The sequence below is a fragment of the Fusarium oxysporum genome, chromosome II, assembly GCF_013085055.1.
Source record: "Fusarium oxysporum Fo47 chromosome II, complete sequence".
Lineage (NCBI taxonomy): Eukaryota > Fungi > Ascomycota > Sordariomycetes > Hypocreales > Nectriaceae > Fusarium > Fusarium oxysporum.
Window position 1 is genome coordinate 713,237 of NC_072841.1, and position 14,398 is coordinate 727,634.

At 48.4% G+C, this 14,398-nt stretch overlaps 6 protein-coding genes across 6 annotated transcripts; 3 read left to right on the forward strand and 3 right to left on the reverse strand.

Annotated features, from left to right (window-relative positions):
* Positions 1 to 182: 182 nt before the first annotated feature.
* FOBCDRAFT_315083 (glycoside hydrolase superfamily) lies at positions 183 to 2,548 on the reverse strand (the record flags this gene model as incomplete). The annotated part of the gene is made up of 6 exons (XM_059611977.1): positions 183 to 1,133; positions 1,185 to 1,199; positions 1,262 to 1,380; positions 1,436 to 1,606; positions 1,776 to 1,989; positions 2,021 to 2,548. The coding sequence occupies 6 exons, from the start codon at positions 2,546 to 2,548 to the stop codon at positions 183 to 185; spliced, it is 1,998 nt and encodes a 665-aa protein (XP_059464053.1).
* A 1,789-nt stretch (positions 2,549 to 4,337) lies between these two features.
* FOBCDRAFT_236398 (uncharacterized protein) lies at positions 4,338 to 6,084 on the forward strand (the record flags this gene model as incomplete). Its single annotated transcript, XM_031172540.3, has 4 exons — positions 4,338 to 4,484; positions 4,837 to 5,162; positions 5,202 to 5,516; positions 5,568 to 6,084. The coding sequence occupies 4 exons, from the start codon at positions 4,338 to 4,340 to the stop codon at positions 6,082 to 6,084; spliced, it is 1,305 nt and encodes a 434-aa protein (XP_031049325.3).
* A 327-nt stretch (positions 6,085 to 6,411) lies between these two features.
* FOBCDRAFT_175622 (cytochrome P450) lies at positions 6,412 to 9,673 on the reverse strand (the record flags this gene model as incomplete). The annotated part of the gene is made up of 6 exons (XM_054703183.2): positions 6,412 to 7,452; positions 7,548 to 7,581; positions 7,917 to 9,040; positions 9,088 to 9,250; positions 9,294 to 9,403; positions 9,449 to 9,673. The coding sequence occupies 6 exons, from the start codon at positions 9,671 to 9,673 to the stop codon at positions 6,412 to 6,414; spliced, it is 2,697 nt and encodes an 898-aa protein (XP_054559158.2).
* Positions 9,674 to 9,931: 258 nt separating this feature from the next.
* On the reverse strand, positions 9,932 to 11,553 carry FOBCDRAFT_153976 (cytochrome P450; the record flags this gene model as incomplete). Its single annotated transcript, XM_059608367.1, has 3 exons — positions 9,932 to 10,905; positions 10,949 to 11,327; positions 11,371 to 11,553. Coding segments are annotated over 3 exons (1,533 nt in total), but the record flags the coding sequence as incomplete, so codon positions are not given.
* Positions 11,554 to 11,764: 211 nt separating this feature from the next.
* On the forward strand, positions 11,765 to 12,722 carry FOBCDRAFT_315086 (uncharacterized protein; the record flags this gene model as incomplete). Its single annotated transcript, XM_031172544.3, has 3 exons — positions 11,765 to 11,912; positions 11,956 to 12,210; positions 12,255 to 12,722. Exons 1-3 carry the CDS (start codon positions 11,880 to 11,882, stop codon positions 12,720 to 12,722), a joined length of 756 nt encoding a protein of 251 aa, XP_031049329.2. The 5' UTR covers positions 11,765 to 11,879.
* Positions 12,723 to 13,275: 553 nt separating this feature from the next.
* Positions 13,276 to 14,376, forward strand: FOBCDRAFT_213919 (membrane bound O-acyl transferase family-domain-containing protein). Its single transcript, XM_031172545.3, has one exon. It carries the CDS (start codon positions 13,380 to 13,382, stop codon positions 14,313 to 14,315), a length of 936 nt encoding a protein of 311 aa, XP_031049330.3. The 5' UTR covers positions 13,276 to 13,379; the 3' UTR covers positions 14,316 to 14,376.
* The last annotated feature ends 22 nt before the right edge of the window (positions 14,377 to 14,398 follow it).

Sequence of the window (14,398 nt, forward strand, 5' to 3'; positions counted from 1 at the left end):
TCTACCGAACCTAACAATATTCCAACATAACCACAAAACCCAACACTCCTCCAGAACGAAACACCCAATGCTACACCAAATCTCTAATTTTACAGAACATGACTTGCTCTTCTTGACAAGATCCTGGACAATCGCATCCTTGCGCCTGAACTCTGGAGAAAAGGCCTCAAGCTTGTCACCCTTCAGGGCCCGTCGAGCGTCGGCTGCGTCTTTGAAGGCCTTTCTAGACCCTTGACCTTCACGCCCTTGGATCCAATGAGCAAGCCGAGGACTGCGAATGGGGCCGACGCTGGATCATCAACAATGTCGACAATGCTAAGTGCAGCGCTCCCTGCCTCCCCAATAATGAGCCCTGCCCGCGCAATCATCGCGGCGCCACCCAGAGCTGATGCTGCCGTTCCGGCGAAAGGAATGACTGCGAAAACGATGCTGAGGATACTAAGAACCAGTTCGCGTGTCTTCGTCTCCTTCTGCTTCTCGCCAATCTCCTTGACTGACTTGATGGACTTGATGGCGTCTTCAAGCATGAAGACAGGCATGCTGAAGGCTGTGACCGCATCAGCGCCAGAAGCATCGAGATCCTCGTTTAAAGAATCCATGTATGTTTCATAGAGAAGCTCCGTAAGGTCATCAGTCTTCGGAATAGCCTCCTCGATGATAGCCTTGGGGTTCAGAACGACGATCTTGCTAGTATCTTGGATGCGGCGTGGGTAGTTCTTGTGCATGGTGAAACCTGCGTGAGCCTCGCAAGGGCAGATCGGACCAGCAGCAAACCTGTTGGGCTCTTTCTCATCAACATAGCGGGCGTGTGGACCGTTGGGACAGATACAAATGTCGTGATCTGCATTGTCTTTCCACTCGACCCAATCCTTCTCGATCTCGTGACTTGCTAGAAGTGCCTCGTAGAACCACTCCTCGTCGCGCATCTTGTACGTGATAAATCGCCTGTTGGCAGCCTTTGGAGTATTCACTGGTACACGCAGCTCAACGTTAGTGCAAAGACCGGAACCATTGCTGTTGGGTGCTGTCCACTCACAATCTATATACTTATTGCCTTCACCAGATTTGACCTTCATGAATGCGTCTAAGGCCGCGTCAATGCCCTCCTTGACCCAATCGACATACCACTTGAACTGTGACAGAATTAGCGGGTCATGAACTTGCGGCTTCTCCATACGGCTTACCTTATCGTCATAGTCCTTTACGGCCACAGACAGATCTTTGGACAGGCTGCCTAGAATTTACGGGGCAACACAGTGACCGGGGTGGACGAGAGAATAGCGTCGATTGAGTTGTACTCTTTGTCGCACGATTCAATGACCTCCAAATCTTCCTCATCATCGTCGGTATTGCTATCGACGTTGTGAGTATCAGCCCACTCTTCTTGAAGATCAATTGCCCAGTCCGATGTAGCCAGCGGTGTCAGTGCATTTACCTTTGGCAGCACCTGACTCCGGCCCAGTGAATGTGCACATTGGACCTTTGCATCTAGCGCTACTCATCTTGAACGACCGACCGTAGCTAGAGACACCGACCACGAGCTTCCGAGCCTCCACACCGGCTTTGGTAACCATGGCCAGAGAGCTCTTGGTTTCCGTGAGATTTACTGGCACACTGTTAGCTGTACAATTCGGTGATACCTAGGACGGCGACTTGCCATGGGATCTGAGGCAGCTGCCTTTGGGGCATTCATCACTAGCCCAGAGACTTTCGTAATCCCATTATCCTGACACATTATAAGCCCGGGTGAAGGTCATACAAATTCTGATTCATACCATGGAGGTCATATGTCATGTATACGATGTAATCGACTGTTCTGGATATAGCAGCAATTGGGAATTGCTTAAGGTACCAGAAGGAAGCTGGTGCGGCTATCGAGAGAGACTTGTCGGACGGGAGCTTGCTCTTGACAAGCTGCAGAAACTTGAGGTAGTTTCCAGGTTCGTCTGGGCTACCCTTCAGGATGTTGGGGAGATCAGGGGCCTGCGGCTGGAAGGTTGTGAATGGTGGGGGCACTTACACCCGGATACTCCCAGTCAAAGTCGACACCGTCGAGGTCATGATCCTTGACAAAACGAACGACTTCATTGGCAAAGGCTTCACGATTGGCAGGTTTGACAGCCTCGCACAAAATAGTATATGTATCCACACCAACAGAAAAAGACCATCCACCAAAGGCAATGATTCGCTTTATGCCTTTCAAGCCTTTGAAGTTCTTGAATTGGCCATATGTATCCTGTACACTCACCTTGTAGTCGCTAGTGATGTTGGCGAAGGCAAAGTGCACGTGGGTCCATCCGCTCATGAATGCAGAGGTGATAGTCCGTACGTCCACGTGCATACATGGTCGGTCTTGGTTCCATGATTCGTAATACGCGACCTTCTTGAAGGAGTCTGGAGCCTTTTCGTTGTTGACGATTTTCATGTCACAGTTGGAGGTGCAACCGTTTTCTCCAGGACTGGACATACCTGGGTTACCCGTAGTCGATTTGGAGATGGTGCAATAGTCCTTGGTCGTTCCTGTGAGGAGGATTCCATCTGATGGCATAATACTCACCATGTTTCTTTGTTAAACTCGTCCAGGTCAGAGACTTTGAGACCATCTTATGCCGCGATAGATGAACAGCTTTCATTTTTCTGCAAACCACAGGTTAGCTGGTTCAAATGCACTGGCGGGTGAGACTGTAACGAACATCAACGTCATATGTTGCACATTCACCATTAGCTTTAGGCTTTGGTCTGATGTCAGGAAGCGAACCAGCAGAGCAACAGACAACTTGGCCCTCCATAAGCGCAGAGCACAGCTTCTTGTTGTAGCTGTTGTTCTTAGTGAATCCGGATGGACTGGTGCCGCACTTGGTAGCGAGACTAGCGCAAGAGTCGCCAGAAGCAACACGTGTTGTTCTGCATGTGGCTCGATTAAATAGATGGGAATGCGAATGTGAGTGGGAGTAAGAATGGGAACGCCGTGGGGATGAGGATGGTAGTGTCGCCTAGGATGAGAGTTATGATGATCTAGAAGTCTTGTTGGTACATTCAGGTGGCCAATGGTTTTTGTTCCGCTGGCACCGGCAGTCGGGGCACAGCTGGCTTTAGCCCAAGACTTGACCGCATGCTGAATGAAACCAAGATTGTCATCGCCGCTACTAACAAGACCTATATTGTAGCCATAAATACGATTGCCACCACGAACCGGAATGATGCCCCTAGAAGCTTTGGTCAATTCGGTGCTACTGCTAGCTGCATCCGAAAGTGCTGATATACTGCTATCCACGTCGACGAGCGCTCCGATATAGATATCGACCACGGTTCCGTTGAGGCTGCCAATTAGAAACAGTCAGAAAAGTACTCGAACAAACTTGATGGGCTATATTGAGGGGAGTAAGCTTACTAGCTGAACAACATATTTCCTTGATCAGAACTAGGATCTCGAGACAAAGCTCTTGCTTGTATTTTCCCGATCGAGACTGAGACATGTTGTTTTTCGACGGTAGGCAACCACCAAGCACTCTGCGCCCTAGAAATGACTATTCCTCTACCGCAGGCGCATCGCGAACATGCTTAGTGCATGGTTTGACAGCTTTGGTAGCAGTGCAAGCTCTAATTTGAACGATGGTTTCCGGGTCATCCAAGGGATTCATAACAGAGAAATCGAACATCATAGGCTCTTGACAATGAAACAGGCTGTCGACCGAGTGGTAGACAGTCCAATCACCTGGAATGGTCCCCTCGCATGGTATAGGGCATAGCGAGTCATCGGCACTGAGCATCGCAAACTCAGCCTTGACGATGCCAGCTCCTAAGAGCAACGCACCAGAGAGGTGAGCCCAGGAAATACACCGCATCTCAATGATAAAAGAATGAAGAAGAGTATTCTGTTTAAATTAATGTACTAAGGCTGGTTGATCAAGGAATGAACGGCTTGAGAGGAAGCCTAGTAATGGGAGAAAGGGACCAAATAAAAGGAGCGAACAGCTCTGGAGACAGGAGTCTGCAAACCTGAAGGACATATCGGACTCTTATGATGTATACTTCAAAACTGGGAGACATCTATATTGGACCTCTATCATGTGTTCGTTTTCTTTCAAATCTTCCATGCCTCTGTTGTCGGCAGCATACGCTAGCATGGTGCTCTGATATCACAGAGCAAGGATGCAGATTCACCGAGAAGAGTTTTCACCAAACCCTGACCAATTGCACTATAAATTAGCCAGCATATGTGAAATATTGCTAGCCAAGCCCTCAACCACCAACGATAATCTTAAGAATCGGCCAAACAGCCTCATGATTCTCAGGAGCGGGGATTGCTTGTGATATCTTAGGGGTTGAGCAGATCAATGGTCTCATTATCCGTGGAGCCATGTAGCGTAATAGTTACCACTACCGAGTTGACACTGGCCAATCACATATTCACCGGGAGAGCTCTTTCATTCCAAGGCGGCGCGGCCCGTGAAAACGCCAGGTCTCTCCCCGCAGCCTCCTTTGTCAGTAGCCTAAACGTTGCTAATATTTCAAAATAGTTGTTTCATAAATCTTTGATGAAACTTATAAAGTTAGGCTAGACCGGCCATTTCTTGTCACACTTAAGGCTGCGGACGTTCAGTTCCTTCCTTAGGCGTGCGTGAACATCCTAAAACTTGATCTTTCCTTCGTAACTCACCGATGTTCAGGAAAGAACTGTCCTAGCTTTTGGTACCCGAAGGAACCGCAAGGTACCTAAGTACACATTCTCTCTCTTTCGGCATTTCTTCTTTTTCATCATCATTGCTTCAGAACTCACACCAAAGACCTATTACGCCTTCTTAACGCTCCCATGGCGCCTTTGAACGAGCCCAGGTTCCTCGTACTGCAAACCCCCAGAGCTTCTTGGAATGCCCTTTTCACAAATACAATAGCATCCAGTTCTACCTATGCAGTGACAAACCTCTGAGAGGCATGTCATGCCTGTGGGATCATCTCAGATCGAAGCATCTGGCCTACACCAACTCTACTCCTTGGACTTGCCCGAATTGCCGTGAGGAAATCTACGATCACAAGCAGGATAGCCACCATGATCTGTCAAAATGCGCCACAACTAGCCCGGGAGAGTCAGGCATCCTGCTTGATTCAGAGCTGCAACAATATCTAGACTCCACCATAGGTCGAAAGCCCGAGGCAGCATGGTATAAACTGTAGCACTTCTTATACCCTGATATGGAAAGGCCAAGGACACAATTTTTGGAGATCGCTGTTCCTTATCTTACTGCAAAGGCTCGAACTACACCCCTGGACACCGGCTATCAAACTCTTATACTTGACACCATATACGCAACCTATAACAGCATGAGTAATGATGCGCCCCAGGAGGACGGAACTCAACCCTCGCAACAGTATACCGCTAAGCCCTGGCCAATAATACCGCCAAATCCCTATCTACAGCTCCCTTATAACGGAATTCAAGCTCAGTGGCAATACCTCGTGAGTCCCCAGCAAGCTCTACCTCAGTCGTCTCATCTGCAGGCTGCACAGAGCAATCAGTAAGAAATCCCGCCCAATAGAGTTATTTCAGCGTTTACTTACCTGCATAGCCAAAGTCAAGATCTGCAACAACCGCAACAGTCTCACGCCGAGCCAACCCCTAATAATTATACTCAAACTTCATCTTATCAGCAGCCACCATATAGTTCTAGCCCACAGCTGCTCTGTGACTCGTCTCAACCTGACATGACGCCTGCGGAGGATCCTAGCACGCCGGCAAGCTCGACAAGACAGCAGAGTCTCGATACTACCCAGCCTCAACCTCAGGAACATCCGACGAGGAATGAATTCGGCATCTCACTTGATTCGCCTCAGCCTAATATAATACCAGCGGAGAATCTTAGCACACGGACAAGATCGATAAGGCAGCAGAACCCCGGTATTTCTCAGCCTCAACATGAGGAACATTCGACGACGGATTGGTTGGACTTTTCACAGTATTCGCCCCTCACTCGGGTCCTAGATCATCCGGACTACAATCCAGTGTCTTATGCTGAGAACAGCAATGAGCAATCACTTGATATTAATAAGGAAGGAGAAGATAATGGTATTGATCTGACGGATTGAATGAAAGGCTCTTCTCTAGGTTGTGGTTCAAAAGTAGTAAGTATGTGGAATAGAACTAGAACTCGGTGGGTTCTTCATATACGATCAGCCACTAGCATTATGACAATACCAAACAGTATCCTCACATGAAAGTACGTGATTGCATACTATTGATCAGCATGAAATGAATTATGAGACAATGCTAAAGTACTGGACAATTTAAATAAGGCGATAAGCAAGATCCATTTAATATGAACTAAAATTTGCAGCAACAGGATGCACTGTGCTGTTTAGCTGGTCATTCGTCATATGATGACGCCAATCAGTAATCCCGACTCCATAAAGGCATTACTTTGTAGAAACGGTGTTAAGCTCGTTGAAAGAAAGCTCAGGCTGCTTGTCATGATCGAGCAGCACAGCTGGATCAAAGATGCAAAAGATCAGAATAGCAACTGCGATACAAACACCATCAAGACCAATAAAGTATCCCTCAGTCTTCATCAACTTTCCATCCCAACCTTCAAGGAGCTCGACCGTTCGGTAGATGCATCGGATGTAGACAAACACAACGGATATGATGGTGGCGTAGATGACGAAGCGCTGGCCTTTGGCGAGCTCAAGACCTCGTGTTCTCAAAACAAAGATTGCAAAAAGAATACAAAAGCCAGTCATGCTGACGAGTTGGAAGATGATACCAGCGACCATAAGGTTGGCGCCCGGCTTGGTGTCTTTGCCTTTGTTGGCTGCCCCCGAAGCAAGACCGCCACCGCCGGCCTGGATCAGAAGAGCCAGGACATCAACGACGAGGAAGATCCAGAGGTAAAGCTTGGGCCTGATGACAGAGTATTGAGGTCCGACCGCTTTGATGAGGTAACCCAGCGTGACGTAGATTGCGGCAGCGACAAAGATGGGAGCGACGACGAGGGTGGTGATCTGAAGGAGGAAAGCAATCTTGTTGTATGCGCATTTCGACGACCACGTTCGGCCAATCCAGCCGATGAGTTCGATATACGAAGAAATAGCTAGTAGGTACGAAGTAGCTTTTCGCTTCTGGAACGATCGAACGATGTGATAAATCCCCGTAGCGGCAAAGATAAGACAAAAGACGATTCCAGCTGCTAGGCTGGGAACAAAACCGTAGGCATTCTGAAGGCCTGGAATAAGGTCCTTACAACCGTTCAAAAGATCGCCTCGAGCGTAGGAACCGTCTGCTATTGACATGATTGCTTGGATGAAGAGTGAAGAATACGAGAAAGCTGGATTCTTGAAGAAGAGCGAAAACTCGAACCCCAGAGTCGGCCAGAATGAAGGGCGCTGCGGAGACAGATCTGCAACACTCCCCAAGACCAACAAGTCCCTCAGAGCTTCTGCTATTTTCCGAGTCATTTGCTGAGCCAACACCGAGTCGTGTTTTACCCGCTTAGATACAAGCATGGGGCCTGTTATCGGAGCTGACAGGGATAGGGTGCGACGTTAGATCTTACGGTGTGGGAATAAGTATGGGGACAGCCATCCTTGCTATGACCACGTAAAAAGTGGCACAGATTAGCTTTGTGACATGTCGTTACTCATGCTGACCCCTTTGCTGGTTAATGTCACTGGGAACCTGGGCGCCGACAAACGCCGGCTTATGAGACAATTCTCGTTATGCAGACTTGGCTGTGCCTCAGGGAGCAAGAAAGCTTCGGACGTGGATACAGGATGCCAAAATAAATTCATCAAAGAGCATCCTCAGCTTCTGCTGGTTTGCCCAAGTCTTTTTGTCACTTAGAATGGAGGTCCTGAGTTTATGCCTTCCCTAGGCTATGCAGGTCAATGTGATAATTATACTTTGCTATGTGATCTATGCTCACCAGCCCTGCACTTCCTCCACAGTGACTTTCAGTCCCTTGCTCGGCTTCGCCACGATTCCATCCGTGATATCCCGTACCTCGTAGTCCTTATCTATGTCAAACTTGTATCTCCCTACCAACGCGCATGTAAGAGCCATGAGCTCAGCCAGTGAAAACTTCTGACCAATGCATCCTCGAGGACCGTGTAGAAACGTCAGGAATGCGTAGTTGTTCTTTGAACCGCCTGAGTTGGCTTGGCCAGGTGCCATCCATCGCTCAGGGTTGAAGTCGTCTGCATCAGGGCCCCAGAGTTCGTGGGCTCTGTTGATGGCCCATGGACAGAGGATGACCATTGTTCCTTTGGGGATGAATGTTCCGAGGATTTGAGTGTCCTTGAGAGCATCGCGGACGGTGAAGGGGATTGGTGCGTAGAGCCTCAGTGATTCTTGGCAGACTGCATGGAGATAAGAGAGGCCATCGAGCTTCTTAGCGTCAACATCGTCAGTAAGTCCATCAACATTCTGTTGAATCTCCTCTCTAAGGCGATTCTGGATATCATGGTTCTTTGCCAGAAGAAAGATTGTCCAGGTGAGCGCTGCAGCACTGGTCTCGTGCCCAGCAGCCAAAAAGGTCATCATCGTATCGACGAGTCCTTCATCGGTGAAATGACCAGACTCAAGCGCCGTAGAGATGATATCAGGTGATAGTTTCTCCTTAGCTGCCATCTGTACCTTCTTCGCGTTTATTAGTCTCTGAGAGGTTTCCCTCGCTGCTTTCGAAGCAGCCAAGACGCCCATGTTTCTCTGAAATGGCAGGTAATCCGTGATAATGGAGGGAAGTACCAGTTGAAGAACGGTCAAAAGCTTGGCGCCACGGCTCTGCTTGACCATTGATCCATACATCTTCATCGTGTCTTCAATGCTGGGATCTGCGAGAGACTTGAACTCGTGGCCCATTCCTGCGGAGCCGATAATGTCCATAGAGGCTCGACTTGCCCAGTCTACAATGTCGATCTCTGAAGTTGACTCTTCTTTGAGCTCCTTTTCGATCCCGTGGACTAGCTCTTGTGCTTTGCTCCAAAAGACGGGATATAGTTCCTTGATATGACGGAAGCTGAATGCCGGCATCAAGTTCTTCCTTTGCATCTGAAGGCTTCAGCTTTGGTTTTCGCGCCGACTGATGACCAGCATACCTTGTGTACATCTCCCTCTGACAGCAATAGTCCATAGCCAAGGATCTTCCCGACCATAGCACGGAGAAGGTGAGGCTTGACATAATCATAGCTGTTTTGGCCGAGAACCTCCTTCAGACCTTCAGGACTGGTGACAACGAGCCTCTCTTGATTAAAAAGATGCCTGAAGATCAGCTTCATTTCTTTGTTTTGGGCGGGCTGCTTACTTGTATCTGATCAACCCATTATTTTCAATCGTCCTTGACCAATGTCTGAATGGCAGTCCAGCAGGCTGACTGACAGACTCTGCCCAATGTCCATTTATAAAGCCCGCGCTCTGCTACTGTCAGTCATATTCCCATTTTCATCTTTCAACGCATACCTTTGGCTGCGGTAGGTGCCTCAAGGGACTAAAGAGCCGATGATACAAAAAGACCAGGTAGAATGCCCAAACGCTCAAGAACGCCAGCAAATACTTTCCCATGTAAAACGGAGCATGTCGGATAGAATAATTCTTATCACGAATGATTTGAACGTAGATTGCAAAAGCAAGGGCACAAAGGGCCCAAGGCCGGTAATACGACAGAAAAACAGCAATTCGTGCCATGGTGAGGAATGATGTGGATGAGGAGGAAATCTCACTGAGCTGGGTATTTTATGTGCAGACTTACCCACTTGAGCTATGCGCAGGGGCGAGCAGGGGGCCTTGTTTCGTGCACTGCCACGATATGATTGGCTTACGGTGGCTTCATGCGCATCTCCAGTGGACGCTGCACTAAATTAGGAGGCATAAGATTCGCATAACGAAAAGATCAAATTGGCATCTTGATATTTCTAAATCATGTTCTATGGTATGCTATGCGTATTCTCTCTTCTTAAATCGTAGCTTGACACCAACAGGCGGCATAACAGCTTCTGTAATCCACTGACTCTCCGGCCGAACTCCATTGTGCTCAGGAAGCAGCTCAATATCAAAACGGTTCAAAACATGGTACAAAATCATCTTCATCTCAAAATCCACCAAAAACCGTCCTGGACAAGCGTGCTTGCCGTGTCCAAAGGGAAGATAGGTTGAAGAGGTAGATACAAATGACAGCGTCGGGTTAGCGTCTTTGCCATCGGGACCTGTCCTCACTTTTGAGAACCTAAAAGGATAGAACTTCTCAGGTTGTTCGTATATATCAGGATCCTGATGAACGGGATACGAGAGGATTGACATGGTTGAGCCATTGGGAAGAGTATGGCCATCTGGAGTCTTCAGACCACCTAGCGCAACAACCTTACGAATCATAGCTCTGTTTCCAAATCCATGTGTTCGCATCGACTCTCTGAGAATACTATCTGTTTGAATCATCTTGGAAACCGATGCTTTGTCAAAGACACCGTTGCTCTCTGCAAGGACGTCTGCCATCTCCTTTCGTATGACTGCAATCGTGCTGAACTCGGCATCTGAGGCTGCGATGTTGATTAAAACATTACTGATAGCAACCGCAGTCTGATGGAACGAGGCAAGATTTGCAAGACAAAGCCGATCGGAGATTTGAGACGGTGCTACTTGTTTACCATGCTTGCTGATGGCATATCGCATCATCATCTGCAGATTGTCGGTTGGTTCTTCGCCCTTCTCATAGAGCCCAGGATTCAAAAGCCGTTTCGTTCTCTCTTCATAAAGAGGCTGGATATGCTTTTGAATCTTCCATCGTCGGTACCGTGTTGGTAAAGTAACAAGAAGCCCAATCAGCGGCTTGAGAAGCGATGGGGTATAAATCAGCAGCCCAGAGTTTAATATGAACAAGTCTGCAAAGGCGAGCGAATCTTTCAGATACTCCTTATCGCGGCCTTGGAAATTAGCTCAGGTCTACCAAATGGCTTGGGGACTCACAAAGAGGAAGGCCAACAGTGAACCGACTCGAAACTTGAGCCACTATCCATTTCATTGCCTCATAAACATCAACTTCATCGCCAGCCCCAGGTTTAATATACTCAGGAATAGCATACTGAAGCTCATCATCAACGGCAGCAGCTAATATCTCAAGAAAACGGCCCATCTCTTTCTTGATGACGATACTCTGCCACGGATCTTGGATATAATTGGCGTGTCCAGAATTCCAGTCTCCCTTGTCGATTTCGCGAAATCCTTCAATTGGGCTGAGCACAGCGTCTGGCTGTGAAGCTGCCCATTGAGTGTGATGATGCGCTAGATGAATTTCATCTTTGAAGCCCATACTAGGCAACACGCAAGTTTTGCCATGTTTGGTGAACTGTGTTTGTCAGTTTCGCTCATTATTCCTGGAGGAGACATACTGTTTGATATGCTTCGAGAAAAAGCTGTCGGCAGTCAGTAAGATATGTCCACGGCAATTTGAAAGGCAGATATGAGTTGCGCTCTAGTCTTGGAAGACTTGAGGGTAGCTTCGGTGAACTTCTATACTGAGCCAAATAGACAGTCGCCAGAAAGACGGCCACAAACAGATAAACCGCCATCACGATTGATGCTGAGAATGCCTTCACGACAATGGCAAAGCCAGAAAGAAAGCTCGCTACCCTAAGATGAGTACGTACCTCACCATCAGCCCTAGCCGAAACATCGCTAGTTTATTTTAAATTTAGCCACGGTTAGCTTCACCCTGAAAACAACCGGCCACGCCACAACCGCGTCCCTTGCTCCACCATGGGGTGTCTAATTATGCCCCCCAGTGCTCTGCTCCATAGTAAGCTTCCGTCAGGCGCTGTGACATTCACGGTTTGCAAAAACATCTATAGATACTCTTCCAATCTCATGCTCTGCAAGGAACATTCGGCCCACCATCACAATGTCAGCAAGTTCAGACGTAAAGATCATAGTCGTACGTTTCTCATTGCCGTAAATGTCAATCACTAACGTCTCAGGCCGGTCTTCCGCGCACATCTACAACAAGTCTCAAGAAAGGTCTTGAGATTCTTGGTGTAACTCCCTGTTTTCACCTCGGAGATCCTCCTGCGCCTATTTCTCGCGTCAAAGAAAGTGCAAGAGTGCTTGCTATTCAGGATCGCAATGAGAGGCTCAAAGCGTTGAAGAAGCTGTATGATGGCTTCGAAGCTGTCTTTGAACCACCTGCTAGCGCTCTTGTTGATGACATGCTGACAATCTACCCCAACGCAAAGGTACGAATCAATTACCTTTGATTGAAGCTTACTCACATTTTAAGGTCATCCTCTCCGTCCGCAAAAACCCGCAGGTCTGGCTCGCGTCTTACTACGGCCTGGGTATTGATCTCCGCTCAAAGTGGTACCGCATGTTAGGCTACTGGATCCCTGGTGTGATTCACTCCAGCGACCTTATCGTAGCCTGGTCAAAATACTACTCTGAGAAATTCGGCCTGGAGCAAGTTCCCTCGGAGGAACTGTACCATAAGCATAACCGATGGGTTCACGATATCGTGCCTGCCGGGCAATTGCTCGAGTACCAACCGAGTATGGGATGGGAACCCCTGGCGCGATTTTTGGACAGGCCTGTTCCGCAGGGCGAGCCGTTTCCACGTGTCAACGAAGCTGCTTTTCTTAGAAATGTTAAGCGAGCTGCTATGGGTCTTGGATCATTGGTCTGGCTGTGTTTGTTTGTTGGTCTGTATTACGCTGGATCCTTCGCGTGGTCAAAGTTTGCGTCTGAAACTTGAGTTCAGTTGGTTGAATAGAAGAAAAAGCAACTGCGCCACGTACATGCTTCTCACTGCCGGCCGCTGTTTGAGTGATAATTCGATTGGTCGCATATACCCACCCCTTGCTGTATAATCTCACGTCAGACGGAGCCGCTAATGGCGATTACAGGGATTATACCGCCATGTGGGTGATCCTTCGGTTACTGGAGCCATTGTAAGTGAAGGTGAGATTTAAGCCAAACTCCATCTAAGATGAAACAGTATTTTCCGTGCGGGATTCCGTGCGGTGAAGCCTGAATGGGCACTTGTTTTCGGACCATCGCTGACCGAGATTTCACAGGGTTGATTGAGTTTTACACGCGCGCGGCACGGAATGGCAATGTTACTCTACGGGCCGGTTTCGAAGCATGGTACTGAGTTGTAAATATCTCCACGTTCATGCTGATTGATGCTGTAACTTTCTTGCCTCCCTCACCAAACATGACCGCTTTCGTTGCATTCTGCCTTGCATTGGTGTCCCAAGGCCTCACTGCCTGGGCTCTCGGTTTCACAGCCTCCGCAAACCTTGTTCGACCTGTTATTGCAGCGGTTGTCGCATTGCTTACCTGGTACTTCAATCAGGCCATTCTCGATGCATTGCCCAGTCGCCTACATGTGGCGTTGCTGTCTACAGGAATGTGGATTCAATGCTTGAAGACGTTTGACGATCTCTGCCTGAGCAGGTTGTCTTTCGAGGGTACATCGCCGTCGCTGACCAAACGCTTGTCCTTTGGGGTAAGCAACCTTTGGAACATGCGTGGTGTTGGTACGAGTAAACAGATATCCCAAATCCCTCCCTGGTCTAGCCAGACACCCTCTCTCGTACCGTTCCGCAGCCAGGAACTTAGAAGACATGCAAGGAATGCCATCATCAGCTATCTCATCCTCGATGTCTTTGCCGCCCAACCACCCCCAGATCCCAACATGATATCTCCTCAGAGTGAACACTTGCTGACACGCATCGGCCAAATCATGCCTGAAGAGGCAATCTTTCGCTTCTTTGCCACCTTTGGCTTCTGGCTCAACACCTTCTGCGTCATTCATCTTATCAACAGTACTTTTTCGCTCCTGTACCTCAGCCTAAACTTGTACCCGGTCGAAATGCTACCCCCAATCTGGGGGCGCCTCTCCGAGGCTTATAGCGTTAGGCGCTTCTGGGGTAATTTCTGGCATCAGACGCTACGACGTCACGTCACCTCCCTTTCAGACTTCCTTGTCCATGGGATTCTTCACGTGCCAAAGGGTCTTGTTGCTCGTTACTGCAAACTTACCGTGTGCTTCTTTATTTCTGGGGCTTTGCATTTCCCCGCTGATAGAGCGCTTGGCATATCTGCAAAGGAGACTAACGTTATCAATCATTTCCTCACAACAGCGCTGGTGATTATGTGCGAGGATGGAGTTCAGCATGCCTTTCGGGGCGTGCGGGGAATTTGGTCAAGACGGTTTGGGTACTTTTGGGTTATATGTTACATGTACTTGATGACCCCGTCATGGGCATATCCTGCTGCAAGAGTTGTCAAACCTGGAGACCAATTGGCCCCCTTCTCTGTCATCAAGCAGTTCATACAATAGGTTAGACATCACATTCATGTTATCAGTCATTAAACTTGGCAAAATGGAGAATTGAGTTATTTCAGCATCATCGAAAAGCGATC